A 15,653-nucleotide genomic window follows, 5' to 3' on the forward strand; every position below is an offset into this window, starting at 1 on the left:
TTTTTTGCTGTTGGTGGAAAGAGAAAGAGGAGGCAGTGGGGTCAATTGCAGCGGTGAAAGGAAGGAGGCAGCGATGAGACAGGGAGAGTAACTCTCTGCTGGACAGAACCGATTTGGTTTCTCAGTCTATCTCACTCTCTATTTTTTTTTTTTTAATTATTTCTCAGTCCCTGTAGGAACAGAATAGAGAATGGGAATGGAGAAGAGCAAGATGGAAGGAAGAAGGGGAATGGGGACCTTCGGCTCTGATATCAATTGATGGAGGGCCGGTAGGGGTAGGAAGGAAAATTCCTGAGATTGAAGAATGAAGTTATGAGTTGATATTGTGGTGTGTGCGTGCGGGCTGAGTGTGTGCAACTCCCTTCTCTTCCCCCCCTTTCTTAGTGCGATATTTTCTCCCTCTTCCCTGCAACTCTAAGCATCTCAGGGATTTTCGTTCCTACCCCTACCGGCCCTCCATCAAGTATACATACCCAGGAACCTCATAAATGGTAGACAAAACGGACATTAAAGGTAACCCCCTTTTTTTTTTGGACAAATAATCTGACGACATACTGCTTGTTATTAACTGATTGATACAAACTTAAGGTTTTGAGTCACATGGCTTACACAAGTCAGTCATTATCTTTAATGGAGGGCCGGTAGGGGTAGGGAAGAAATCCCTGAGAAAATTCAGAGTTGTAGGGGAGAAAGAGGAGTCACACAAAGAAAGGGGGGAGAGAGGGGAATCACACACACTCAGCCGCAGGCACACACCCCAATATCAACTCAACTTCATTCTTCAAATCTGATATGTCTATTGGTTACAACCAAATTAAATGAAAATTAAAAGACATAAAAATAGAATTTTAACTGAAATAGAAGCTAACTAAAACTAGGAAGCAATTTATAAAAGGAAACAAGCTCTAAACCGACTCTAACTTCTACATACTCAACTTCCAAAAATAAATAGAATAAAATAATCACAACTAAATTCCTACTAGACCAAAAATTACATGGACCCGGTTCATCTCTGTCTGGATACCCAGATGGGTATAGATCGCTCCATGGGTGTGTATCTGCATCAATTTCCCCTGGTGTTGAGAAAACTCGTCCACGAGTTTTGTAAAAGGGTAACAATAAAAGCTAATGAGTGGGGGTGAATTGCTCCTAGTCAACAACGCGAACAAAATCCATGATATGAAGTTTTGGAGGAGCATTCAGGTTCGGAAAATCATGGGGGAGAACAAACTCATAATGGGGAATTATTGGTGTTGTGCTAATGTCCATCATTACTTGATCCATGATCTCCTCATTTTCTAGTGCCGTTATTGATTCCACAACTGGAAGGTCTTCCTTTGAGTCAGCAAATCCATGATAGACAAAATTCTTATGCATGTGGAGAGGCTGTGATGTAGATACAATTACACTTACCTGGTTGGACCAGCAAGACTGGTTGTGGAAGCCAAGAGCCAAGAAGAACTGGTCCAGCCTAGGTTTTGGGTCCAACAAGGGCTAGTAGTAGTTAGTTTTATATTATGTATTTTATTTCTCATGTTTGTCTTTGGGTAGGATAAGTAGGAGTTTATTTTAGTGTTAGAGTCTAAGTAGGAGTTTCATTATTTTCTTTTAAATATCTGCATAAACTCAATGTTTCAGTTTTAGAGTGAATTTAATTTTAGAATTAGTGAATTTGGCGCATTGGTGTGATCCCTTCCCCTCTTTATGCAATTTTCCCTCTATTCCCTAAGGCTACTCCATCAGGCTAGATAGTGCACAAATTTTTTCACGATCAAGGGTGTCATGTCGTTCTTCTAACCAACCACGACCCAATTTAAAAATGTGCTGAGGGGAATCAAACACTTCACAAAAAGCACCATCAAAATATTGAGAAACAGAAAGCTCAACGAATACATCATCTCCTGACTCAATGATGATCTAATTGGTCTTTGACAACATATCCACCACAGATTTTGAGACAAAATTGTCACTTAGACACTCATCAATCAACAAATTAGCAAGCTTTCCATTGGGAAATCAAACTCTGAATTTGAACACAAAAGATTCCATGACTATATTTGTAATTGGAAGCATTTTAGGCCCACTATGGCAAGAAAACACTTAAGGTAAAGGTGGATGGGAAAATAGTAAACAAAATGGAGGTTTTAAAAAATGGCAGAATGGTAATTAAGTTGAAATTCCAAATACGGTAGTGAAACCGTAATAATAAAAGGTCAATTAGGAAAACACAAGAGAGTTACGTATGGAGAAAGGGTAAACTTGGAAGTAAGTCAAAAAATTATGATAGAAATAAAAAAGTGGGGTAAATAGGGAAATAAAAACAACTAATAGAGAGGAAATCGATTAGAAAGGTCGGGATTCAATCACCGACAAGGGGGTTGGCTCTCCTTATTGAAGACAGAACTTGTTGTCGAAGATGGAGCCGACGAGGAGCTGATTGGAGATGGCAACTTTCAACTATGACGGTGACTTCGACAAGAGGATGTGGCTCACGGAAAAGGTATGGTTCTCTTTTCTCTCTCTCTTCTCGACTTCTCTTCTTCTTCATCTTCTTTTTCTCTCTTTTTTTTTGTTTTTTAGTTCGTTCTTCTCTCTCTACTCTCTTCTCGTCTTCTACTTCTACTTCTTCTTTTTTTTCCTTTTTTTGTCTTTGCCTCTCAGTCTCTCGTCTCTGCTTCACCTTCTCTTTTTTTTCCACTAGAACCTTACCAAGGGTAACAAAATTCAAGAGAAGGGAAAAAAGAGGCACGGGTTGTTGCGGAGTCGGGAGTGGCTGGTCTACTGCGAGATGTTGCAACTCTGGGATTTTGAGGAATCAAAGGGGAGGAAAGGGACGATGGGGTTTGCAATTTTTTTTTTTTCAATTGTTGTTCTCAGTCTCGGCAAAAACCAGAACAAAGAATGGGGAGAAGTTTGGAAGGAAAAGAGGAGTTTGAAGGGAAGGGGCTGGAACAAGGAGGGAGAATGAAGGAGAGAATCTTTCGGCTCTAATAACAATTGATGGAGGGCCGACAAAGGTAGGGAAGAAATCCCTGCGAAAACTTAGAGTTGTAGGGGAGGGAAAGGAGTCGCACAAAGAAGGGGGGATAGAGGGGAATCACACACACTCAGCCCGCAGGCACACACCGCAACATCAACTCATAACTTCATTCTTTAAATCTGATCTGTCTATTGGTTACAACTAATTTAAAAGAAAAATAAAAGATATAAAAATAGAAACTCAATTGAAATAGAAGTTAATCTAAACTAGGAAGCAATTTAGAAAAGGAAACAAGCTCTAAACTGACTCTAAACTGACTACAACTCTCTGTCAATCTTGGTCATAGTTATACTAACAGAGTTCTAATTCAATAAGATTACGGATGTCATTTTCTATTATAGATATCAAATTTGAGAATAAGTCCTAAATTTGACCCCCTCTTCTTTTAATAATTCAACCAGTGCAATGGTTTTATCGTTCATCAGACAAGGCAGTAGTGACAGAAGCCATACTGTTTACCTCTGAGCTCAAATGGGCAGGTCTCCATGCAGACCAGTAGTCCATATTGAACTTGAAAACTGAGATTTTGAAGAAATGGATTTCAAATAGGACTTCTGAAATCGATGAACAGGATTATTTGAAACAGAATTTACAAACAGAACCGGAAAGAGAAATCAGAAGGCGATATTGAAGCAGATCCGCAGGATAATACTAACAGATTAATGTCAAGAAAACAAGACAGAAACACAAAAAGTATTAACGCAGGGATAGAAATAGAGCAGAAACTGACCTGAATCAATGAATATAATGATAGAAAAGAGAAGAAGGATATAATCAAGAATCCCACTCGATTTGCAAGGCTGAATTCCCACCAGTACCCCCAACCCGGAATCCCACCAGGTTTCCCTACTGAATCCAACAGCTGTTAAACACTCCTGAATCCAACAGCAGTTAAACACTCTTGAATCCCATAAGAGTAAACACACCCGAAATCCCACAATGCAAGCCTGAATCCACAGACCAAAACAAAGCAAAAGCCTTTCATTAATTCAGCAAAATACATGGGTAGGGCATAGCTCTTACATATGATTAAATAAATATATAAATAAACCAACTCTAAGCAGGACTTAAACTAAGCCTAAAACTCCTTAGACAATAGCTTGCTCTGGAGGCAGTCTATTACTACTAAAACTCTGAATAAAATACGAAAGAAATAACTGAAACATGTCTGGACTCGTAGAGACTTAATCTAGCCCAACTAAAACACTTCAATAATATTTGAAAATACAGAAATAGGACTTGCAAGTTACAACTAGACTACCTAATAAAGTAAATTCCGTATTCCTACCTTCTACCCATATTTTAGGTCTATTAAAGTAACCCTATTACAAAGAGAACAAATTAGACCAAAGGTCCAACACATATGTAACCATACCAAGGTTTATGTACACTAAAACCAGCCCAATTCTGTGATTTATCTGCATCACTCCAACCCAACAAATGTATCATGTCAAATTCTACTGGAAGAGTTAATAACATTCAAAAAAAAGAACGAGGACAAAGAATTCCCTAGGCCCCATGATGCAAATTCTTCACCAAACTAGGCTTGTTTTATTAGGAATAAGCCTAGGATTGGGTTTCATACATGTTCGGCCTTTGATCCCATGTGTTTTGAGTGTAATAGGCCACTAAAAAATGGCCTAAAAGAGGGGCTTTAAGGTTGCATATGGGATTACTAGTTTTTTTCCTTTTTCATTAGTTTCCTTTTAAGTTGGGTTTAATTTAAGTTATATTTGTTTTCTTAGGAGTCAAGTTATTAGTTGAGTCAAGTCATTAGTAGTTAGTTCCCTTTTTCAGCCAGTTTCTAATTTCAGTTTTTAGTAAGTATTGTGTTAGGAGAATAAATTAAGGTTTCCTTTTGAGGAACCTTCTATTTTGTAATTTCCTCGCCTATCAATATTATAAATAAAGAAGAGGAGGCTCCTAAAGCTAGAATGATCTTGATAAACAAAGTAATAGTTGATGCTAATGTCTTCTCCATGAAAAATCGTCTTGTGTTTGATCAAGGCTAATGGAATTGGTGTTTGATCCAATTGACTCTCTGCGATGTGAAGCTCGAAAAGTTTTTCTTCTTCAAATGTTCTTCTTCAAGGTTTTTTTCAAGGGCTCTTTGCTGATCATCAAACCAGGTACTCAAATCCCAGTTCTACCCAGAATTTCATTAGCTTCCTAATCAGTTCCCTACTCCCTGAAGCATTTCCAGCCATAGGTTTGGGCTAAAATTCTGGTCGAACCTTCCTAATGAAGGAGTAGATTCCAAGAACTGACACCCACAAGTATAACCCCAAACAAGATAAACAAAACCCAATAGAGAACTTCACAATAACCAGATTTAACCCAAGAGAACAGTAAAGAATCAACCAACAAAAAAAACCCATAGTCTTTAGAATAAATCAGCAACAAAACCCAACCCAAATCCAAATCGCTAGGAGAGAGAAGAAACAGCCCTGCAATAAGGAAAAAGAAAGAGGGGTGCGGTTGGACCTGTAGGCCTCTGATGAGGCTGAAACTGAGGTCAATGGGAGTCCTCACCGTGAGGAAGAAAACCTCCAAAGATGAGCAGATTCTGTTGGCTGATGCAGGAGTTCTAAAATTTCTTGATTCCAGACCTTGGAGAGAGAAAACAGAAGTGATTCTTCAAAAACTGATGCTGACCAGCTAGGACAGTGCTGGAATAAGGGTCGAGTGTCCCTCTGGTTGCCTAGAATACTTCCTGAAAAGGGTTTGCAGATCAGTGACCAGATCTGAGAGATATGGGGCTCGAGTAGGCCTCAAGTTTCTTCACTTTGACTCAATCGATTCTGGGTTTTAAGGCCTTTACAGATCTGATTTCTTAGTAACAGTAAACAGAGAAAAAAATACAGGGAATAAGGTGATTAGACAAAGAATAATCAAGGGAAAAGGGGGAGATGAAGTGGCTATCTCAGCCTGGGCTTCTCACCCACAGCTATCCCAGTTGCTCTAAGCAATTGACTGCAATTATTCTTTATTCAAAACTGAGAAATAAGTATACATAAGCTCCCCTATTTAAAGAGGGCAGAATTACAACCATAATAGGTCTAGGAGCTAACAGGAGTTAGTTTCCAACTAGGACTAATTAGTTTCCAACTAAGACTAACCACTCCTATTGCAACTAGGACTAGAAATAGACTTAGACTAAGACTAGAACTAGGGCTGATTGGCCTTGATAGGACTTACAATCGATGGGCCCTACAATAAAATAAAAGAATTAAAATAACCTTTAAGTAAAGGCCTAATTCGATGGGCCCATTGGGCCCATAATTATTACATCAAATCAGGCCTCAATTAAGAGGCCGATTGTGGATCCTTTGGGTTGGGCTTCCTCCTGCGATAGCCCTGTCCATAATAGGGATCTACATCACTTCCTCTCTACCCAAGTGAGATTTGCCCTGGTTTGGGCTGTTTCTGACCAGCCTATTTTGAGATATTAAAAGTCTCTTGAATTTTGTCCTGTAGTGACTTTACAGAACAGGAACCAGGGCCGATAGAGCTGATTTGTTCTCTTCTGTTTCTGCGGATTTTTATTCATGATTTATGATCTGTCTGGACCCTATTCCTATATCCGAGTTAGGCTTTCATCTGGTTTATAGTCTGAACTCATAAACTCCAGCTTCTAGGTTCAAAATTCTGATTTACAAAAATCTGTTTCTTCCTTAATTCTGATCTGTTGTTTTGCTGTCCTACCTTGGCTATTCTTGGTTGTTCTTATGATTAAAAAATCCTGCAGTTGACGGCTTGGTAGTTTTTCTACCTAGTCTACATTACCCCATCTCCTTAAAACATACAACCCCTCTTATAGTCATTGGCCAAAATGAAGAGAAAATAGGGAATCATGTACAAACTGCATCCCCCCTTGACAATAAAATATCAGGCTATTCAGAAAAAATAGTACAAAATACACAACAAGTCACAGAAGGAAAAATGCTTGTGCAGGCTTAAAAAACAAAACCTCGGGAGAACAACTAGATTGCCTGAATTAAGCATAAAAAAGAAAAGGTAAAACTCAAAACATACAAAAAAATAAAGGCATTGGTACCTTAGTGATGTTAACACTGTTAGTAAAATCAAGCTCTTTAGGGTCGATCTCATACTCTGGGACTTCACGAGCATTTTTGACATGCATAGGAGCCATCTGAAGTAGTAAATTAAACAAAAGAAATATTACAAAAAAAACAGAAAGCAAGCACCACAGAACAAGTTACCAAAGTTTATGAATTGTAGGGCACAATCAGGCCCAGAAGTTTCTTTCCAAAGATATACTTAAAAAAGGATAAGCAAGGCATACCAGAGGCTTGGCACCATGATTCTCCAAAATTCTGATCACATCATGGTTTTTGTAATGTATTGCATCTGCAAGAGGCTGTTCAAACAACAATAAATTATCCTGGAACAAGTTCACAGAAAATGTTGAGAAAATTGAAGTCATTTTGAAATCATAGAGGGGGTTTCATTGAACAATCATGACTTATATTTTGTATTACAAGAAAAATAAACTCAAAATGGATAGAAATTGATTTTCGCAACTTTTTATGCATATCCATAATCCAAATTATTATGAACAGCTTTGTCATTCATATGGCCATGAGCAACAGATATTATTATGATCATTCAAATTCAATAAACAAATACACTTCAACTAATTTGCAACTTTCCTAGAACAATCACACATCTGTAAGTATTTCTCTACATCAACTTTAACATAATGCTTTGATATAACAATTTGATTCCTCATCACAGCTATGCAAGGAACCCACCATGTTTCAAACACATAAAAGTGGTTTAATGCAGCAGCATCATCCATAATATGTGCCACCACATAAGCATGGGGAAGGCAATGTATTTCCAAGGACCACGGGGATGATTTCGCAAGTGGCTCTTTCCTAGTTTACAACTCAACTCAGTCTTACCCAAACTAAATGGGGTTGGCAACATAGATCTTTTTTCTCCAATCAGCTCTATTCAAAGTTATACTCGTTATTAGTCCTAAACTATGCATGTCTTTCCTCACTTCTCCTAGAATCATTTTAGGCCAACCCCTGGCTCTTTTAGCTCCTTCAATCTTAAATCAAATCATCAAATCACCCTCCACACTGGAGCATTCAAAGGCCTTTGTTGGACACGTTCATGCCACCTCTATATTCTGAATAAGAGAACAACACTCTCCAATCATTATCTATGCTCTCTTCAAAATAAAAATGTCCTTTTCCGGATAGAACTGAAGTTGAAAATTCATTTTCATGAATCTAAAATAAATTGATTTAATGTAATTCTCCAGTTCACCCGCATAATACAATAACCAATGTAGTTCACTTAAATTGATCCAAGAAGAAATTAAAAAAGAACAGTGTGAACCATAAAACGCGATTAGTAAGCGATCCAAAAAGAGAATAAAAAAGAACAAACACCATAAGTAAGCGAAACACAAACAACAGAGCATCTCCATTTCTGACATCATTCGGCTAAATAACCAGCTGAATTTCAAAAAAGACAAACCAATTCAGTCTGAACAAATCAAACTTGTCGAGTGAACATACCGTACTTCCCCACCGATCCTTTGGATCAACATCAGCTCCTCTCTTAAGCAGCAATTCAACAACATCAGCACGACCCTGGCAAGCAGCAACGTGAAGCGCTGTCCGTCCATCTACGTCCCTAAAATTCACATCCGTTCCAAAATCCAAGAGCTCAACTATCCCCTCCAGGTCGCCTTCGTCCGCAAGATACATAAGCCGAAAAGTAGGGTCAATAGCTTCCGCGACTTCCAATCCATCATCAACTTCCAATCCATTCTCGCGTTCTGGGGCAAGCGATGATTGCTTTCCCAGAGTATACCTCGCCGTCGCCTTTGTTTCCATATCGACCAATCCAACAACATACAACGACAAAAATTTACTCTGCTCCTCCGAAAGAACTCGAATTTAACAAACTCAACTCCTACTCTTGAAAGTTCAAAACCTTGAATTACACCCCAATAATTCAGAGATAACTGAACTTTCAAGGTCTATTATCAGAATTACAGTTGGATTCACAAGACTCAATCGATTGACAACTGGACAAGTAATTAAGAGCACCAAAAAACCACTTGAACTAGCAAAGTTTGAAGAATAAAGAAAAAGGGATTAGATTAAAGAAAACAAAAGAGTGTGAGTAGAGATGCGGGGTTGAGCTCGGTCGAGCGGTTTCAACGACGAACTTGGTTCGAAATTTCGGACTTACTGATCAGATGAGCCGTAATGATTCATTACGTCACCGCAACTTGAAATTATTAAACCTTTTTCCCATTGTCATTGAAGAAAGTCGCCGGCTGGCACGTGTTTTACGTGCGATCTAAGAAGAAACAGAATGATATCCAAAAAGTACCGGAGGGTGCCGGCATACGCGATGTGGGAATTTTTTTTTTTTTTTTTTTTTTTTTTTTGGAACGGAACCAAATATTTTAGGGTTAATTACACTGGCCTCCCTACAGTTTGTCATATTGTTATAATTATCCCCTGCAGTTCTAACAATTACTCTGCCTGTGCAATTGATGGTGTTTGAACTCGATTTGGGAGAAACCGTTATTAGCTGATGTGGTACCTATTTTCTTAAAGACAGGAATACCCTTTAGGGTTGTGATGTTCCAATTATATCCTTCTCCATTTTTACCCTTCAAACCTAAATAACAGAGAGGCCATTTCATACATTTTCTTTCTCCATCATTACCAAGAACCCTAAGTACTACAACCAGATGCAGGGAAGAATACCAAGTGAATCATGCTCGTGTTGAGAAGCATCGTACGCCCACCTGACAACATTCATCACTATGGTTGGTGGCGGCAACGGCATGGAGTTGTCGATGTACTGCAACTAAGTTTGAGAGGGCAAAAAAAAGGTGGAGAGAGCTCTAAACAGTCCGATGAGTTCACATGACCGTGTTAGAACACTGGAAACTGGGAATGTAAATAAAATTTCTTATTTTGGGAATGTGATTTCTAATTTGGGGGTTTCTTATTTTGTTTTAAGAATTTAGGGGATTTGGGATTGTGATCTCCATTTACTAATTTTGAATGCCATATCTTGTCTAATTTTGGGGGTTTCGGCTTTGATTGTAGAATTTAGTGAATTTGGGGGTATTCAATTTAAGCATTTTGGAGGTTCTGATTTTCATCTCCCTTCCCTGATTTTGAATGCCATGTTTTAGTTGTTTTTTGGGGTTAGTTATTGAAATGCCATGCTTTTAGATTGGAGTGTGTGTAATACGAACCATTTATGGAATTTATGGATTTTGGTTATATAACTATTAATGAAGAATGGACTTGTTCACTATTTCGTACTATTATAATGGGAATGTGGTAGAAAAGTTGGTTGATAGAGACGAATACAGTTATTTAGAAATGTTTCATGACATATACAGTACAATCCTTAAAAGCATATACCTGATGGAAAAAGCTTGAAAATTTCTTGCAAATCTATATTACCTGGTGAAATTGAAGCAATGGATGTGTGGAATGATGATCAATGATGCAATTGTTCTCCATTTTTTATGAAGTGAAGTGCTTCTAAATAATTGTATATGGAGTCAAAGAGAGTCAATGATGCAATTGTTTTCCATCTTTGATGGAGTCAGATTGTACAATTAATGGCCACAAGAGAAATATAATTGGTAGGCCTGCTGAGACAGAACCGATGGTCAAACAGAACATTGGGTGTATTAGGGAAGCAAAGAAGGATGTTGTGAGGGGTGGTGCAACAGGTGTTGTTAGAGGGAATTTTGCTAGGAGGGGTGGTGCAACAAGTGATTATCCAAGGAATGCTTCTATGGGGGGGGGGGGGGGTGTGCAATAGGTGGTGGTATAGGTAGGGCATCCACTAATGATAAGGCTGTTATGATGGGAGATGTTACATGCAGGGCATCCAATTATGCCACTTTTTCTATAATGGATGATGCTATAGGTAGGAGTTTAAGAAGTTCTGAAGCTGTTAGGGCTATTAGTAGGTCTGCAGCTAATGTCACTAGATGTCCTTCCACCAATGTTGGCAGTAGTATTTCTGCTAGTGTGCCGAGGGTCAATTGGAGTCAGGCCACTATTAGTGGTAGCTTTCCTAATAATTTTAGGGTTTCATCTTTTAGTAGTTCTGGTACTTCTAAAGAGGAAACTGTGGATTTCACTGATACAACTGATGATGAGGATTACATGTGTCCTATGAGTGATGGAATTGAGAATGAGAATGACAGTGAAATAGGAAGTGAAACAGAAAGTGAGATTGATTATTCTGATGAGGACATTTCACATGAAGGGTTTGAAGGAAGTGGTGAATTTGCAGATTTTGAAGAATTACTTGATGAGTATGACCCTAATGTGATGAGAACAGATAATGGGGTTGATGAAAGGGCAAAACTGAGATTAAGTGAAGATATGATGTTTGATGATGTAGACCATTTTCAGGATTGCTTTAAGAGATTATGTAATACAACAAGGTTTTGAGATTATAAGAATTAAAAATGAGAAAAGCAGGGTTACTGCTATCTGTGTAGGAGATGGATGTGATTGGAGGATACATGTCTCACCTTTGGAGGATGGGATTATATATATGATTAAAACATATAGATTAGATTATGCATGTGCCTCACTGCCATACAACAATAATGACACATATAGATGGATATCGGTGAAATTGGCTAATGAACTTAAGGCAGAACCTAAAATGGCTATTAGTACTATGGCAACAATTTTGAAGCAACAATATGGAATTGAGCCAAATTATATGCAAATGTATAGGGCTCAGTTACTTTCCAAAGAGAAGAATGAAGGAAATTATGCACATTCACATGCTCAACTGCCTTCATATGGTGAACTGATTAGGCATATAAATTTAGGGACTATAATTAAGTTGCAATTTATTGCAAGGCAAAACATGAATCATCCTCCTGTATTTAAGAGGCTTTTTATTTGTTATCAAGCTTCTAAGATTGGTTTTTTGAGAGGATGTAGGGAATTTTTAGGATTGGATGGATGTCATCTGAAAGGCAAGTTTGCTGGGGTTTTTGGTTAGCAGTATCAGTGGATGGAAATAATGGTATTTTTCCTCTTGCATTTGGTGTTGTGAAATTTGAATGCAAGGGTAGTTGGAGATGGTTTTTGGAAAATTTATATACTGCATTACACTCATAAATCATATGATTTGGTAAATCTCACTTCTATGTCAGATAAACAGAAGGTATGTAGATTGTAAGTCATTCCGAGGCTGTTTTATTTATTGATTTATTTATTTCTAATGATTTAATGATTTAATTTTCTATTTGCTCACTTTTATGTAGGGTCTGATTGATCCCATTGCAAAGATGTTTCCTGACTCTTACCAAAGGCATTATGCTAGACATCTGTATAGTAACTTCAAGACCACATATGGAGGTGAGAAACTGAAAGCACTATTCTAGGATGTTTTAGAGCATACACCAGAATGGATTTTGAAAAGGCAATGATAGCGATGAAAAACAAAAATCATACAGCCCATGATTGGTTGATGGAGTTGTCCACAACATTTTGGGCTAGACATACATTTGACTGTGATGCAAAGAGTGATCATATCACAAACAACATGTCAAAGTGCTTTAATCATTGGATAGCACCATTTAGGAGAAACCAATAATAACCTTGATTGACCAACTTAGGATTAGTTTAATGAAGCTGATGCAAAAGAGGTATCAGGAAGCTTTTCTTCTAATGAGAGATTCACACCAAACATAAAAAAAGAGGTTGGATCTAATCCAACAAGTAGCATGGTCATGTGTGGCAATCTCTGCTGGATTCAATGAATTTGAGGTTAATGATGGACTCTCAAGACATGTAGTTAAATTGACAACCAAAAGTTGTGATTATCTTGTATGGAGACATATTGGATTGCCAAGTAAGCATGCTACAATATGTATCATTACTAGAAAGGAAAAACTTGATAATTATTGTGATCAGTGTTTCACAAGGAACATTTACATGGAAACATATAATGAGATGATACATCTAGTACCAAACTTTTTAGGCTTATCAATGAATAGTCCAATGGGTATAGTACAACCTCCACCACTAAGAAGACAACCAGGAAGACACAAGAACAGAAAAAGGGAAGTTGGTGAGGCAGGTCCTAGTGTGTTTAGAAAGAAAGCATCATCTGTTAGATGTGACATATGCAAGTTGCCTGGACATGACAAGAGAACATTTCTGAGAGGTCTAGTTAAAGGGAAGAAAGTAAGGTCTTTTAGGACTACAGTTGGTGTGAAGGTAATATTTTGTTATATTATATTAAACCATTTATTATTATAAATATATATATTAATAATTCTTTAATGCTTTTGTAGAGAACCCAAATGGAGTTGGAAAGCCAACCCAATAGCTCCCAAATGTTTATCAGGTCATAGAATTCTACTGCATCTATAGTTACAAGTATGCAAGCTAGTAAAAGATCAAGGATGGCACAAATCCATGCTAATAGAAGAGCAAGAGATGCACAGAGACTAGCATCAACTGTTGGTGAAGCAGAGGTAGTAGTCAAACTAGAGTTGGTAGTCAAGTAGGAGGTGGAAGTCAAGCAAGTGGTATTGCAAGCCAGTAGTTGAAATGGTAGGGATGGTAATGCAATTGACTACTATTGATGAAGTGACCATTTTGATATGTTTAATGGTTATGGAAAAAGTTGGTGTCAATAATTTGTATTTTTTGAGTGTATGGGAAGTATTGATGGGAATCTCACTATGGTTACATTTCATAATTTTATTTGTCATTTTAAATAAGAGAGATTTCAAGTAATCCGATTACTTTTGAATTATAGCAGGTAATTTATGTCCAACTAGTCTTATTGTAGCATGTAAATATATGCTACCCAATTTTGTACCTACTTTACAATGGCCATAAACTGAAATGGGATACTCACACAAATAATAAAACTTTGACATTATATACATATATATATATATATATATATATAAGTTTATATAACCATCCACCATTACAATGTTTAACAACCCAACAAATCTTGAACTAATAATAACTACACACATTGTCCTTCTTCTAGTTAAATTAATCTCATCATTTGTTTACATGTAACTTGTTGATTGCATCAAGTACATGTCTCAATGTCCTTGTGTGACCCTCTGACTCTTTAATTTCGCCTTGCAGATAGCCTTTAATATACACTGGAGATGGGAAAGGAGATGAAGATTTTGAAGTTTCTGTTTCACCACTCGACATATGTGTACTACATTGGCTGATAGAGCTAGGATTTGCCTTCGATATTCATTCGAACTTACCACAACCCTTGTTGTCAACCTATGAATCAAGTAAAGATGGTTGTCATACATGTTCCAAAATCAAAAGAACATGAGCAAATTTTGAATATGGAAAATGGATAGAGACATGCCCCAGTTGAAAGTGGGCAACACCAAAAGGATCGACCATAATTTGCACCTGTTTTTTCTGTTCTAACCTGACATTGACCTTCACTATAAGTGCAAGTTTTATATTGGTTTTCCGACAAGAATAATGAGCAACCATTTGGACATTTGAAGTAATCCTTCCCAACATTTTTTTCTTTCTTTGTTGTATATAATGAACAACTATTACCACGTAGCCCACATTTTGCAATGCTTGGTTGATTCTGGTTGGATGTCATCTATACATATATGATAGATATGTACATAGAAAATACAGATATGAGATAAAATGTCATATTAACTAAGTATGGTAAACTCCACTTACACAAGTTAATAATCATCCCTATACAAGAAGGAACCAAACCCTCACCTTAATTACCCATTGCCTACAGTATTCATCTATTGCTTACAAAGGAAGGATCCCTTCCCTAAAGTACTTCTTGTTGTAGTTCTGTTTGTTTAAGTGTTCTTTCTAAGTAGTATATTTGCCTTGTCAATTCTCTAATGGTAAAGGGAGACCAAAACCATAAAATTTCTAAAATTTCTACAAGATAATAGATTGCTAATGTGATCATGCCATGGAGCTTAAATACCACTTTAGATTGCCTCTCTTCATTCACAAACAACTCGTACTAAACCACTTTCATTTCTTACAAACATTCACCAAATCATGTTTAGATATCACAGTGTTGTTTAGAACCAAAGTCATTGGAGAGTCGGGCATACCCAATGTAATCACTCCATTATTTTCCACTATCAACTGGTATTGATTTTGTGTTTTATCATCATAGGATTTTCTTTTCTATTCACAAGTTGAAACAGAGGTTTGCTTTGCTTTGTTATTCTTCCTCTTTGTTTGCTGAAAAAAAGGTGTCCTTTCTATCTAAATACATTTGTTCCCCAAATTTGTTTTGTAGTTACTTAATGATGACTTATACTCTCACAGATGCTAGATATACATGTGACTCTGGATATTGCCTAACAGTAGTAGATGAAGAGGAATCATTAGGGTTTAACTTACCTTCACCAAAAACCAAACACAAACACTAGATATTGCCGGAATCATATTTGAATTTTAAAAGTAACCGCAAGCGTATGGATCAGTGTAGCCAACGGGTCAAACACAAGGAGAGCAGCCACTTTATTTTTAACTTCTTTTAGTAATGCGAAAGTGTAATGATTGATTAT

The 15,653-nt window shown here is 37.3% G+C and overlaps 1 protein-coding gene and 1 long non-coding RNA gene across 4 annotated transcripts in view; one reads left to right on the forward strand and one right to left on the reverse strand.

The window, feature by feature from the left end:
- The window catches only part of LOC122093775 (integrin-linked protein kinase 1-like), an 86,631-nt gene extending 77,333 nt beyond the window's left edge, over positions 1-9,298 (reverse strand). The window contains exons 1-3 of one of the 3 annotated variants that reach the window (XM_042664253.1): positions 8,596-9,298; positions 7,347-7,445; positions 7,098-7,193 (exon numbers count right to left, since the gene is read on the reverse strand). In XM_042664253.1, coding sequence (XP_042520187.1) covers positions 7,098-7,193; positions 7,347-7,445; positions 8,596-8,916 — 516 coding nt within the window. In that variant the 5' untranslated portion in view covers positions 8,917-9,298. The remainder of the gene's footprint in view (positions 1-7,097; positions 7,194-7,346; positions 7,446-8,595) is intronic. The other 2 variants (XM_042664251.1, XM_042664252.1) reach the window with 2 other exon arrangements.
- Positions 9,299-9,645: 347 nt separating this feature from the next.
- LOC122093776 lies at positions 9,646-14,593 on the forward strand. The gene is made up of 3 exons (XR_006144554.1): positions 9,646-9,998; positions 12,360-12,453; positions 14,212-14,593. It is a non-coding gene; the product is annotated as an uncharacterized LOC122093776 (long non-coding RNA).
- Positions 14,594-15,653: the final 1,060 nt, after the last annotated feature.

This window comes from Macadamia integrifolia, chromosome 11 (genome assembly GCF_013358625.1).
Source record: "Macadamia integrifolia cultivar HAES 741 chromosome 11, SCU_Mint_v3, whole genome shotgun sequence".
Taxonomy (NCBI): domain Eukaryota; kingdom Viridiplantae; phylum Streptophyta; class Magnoliopsida; order Proteales; family Proteaceae; genus Macadamia; species Macadamia integrifolia.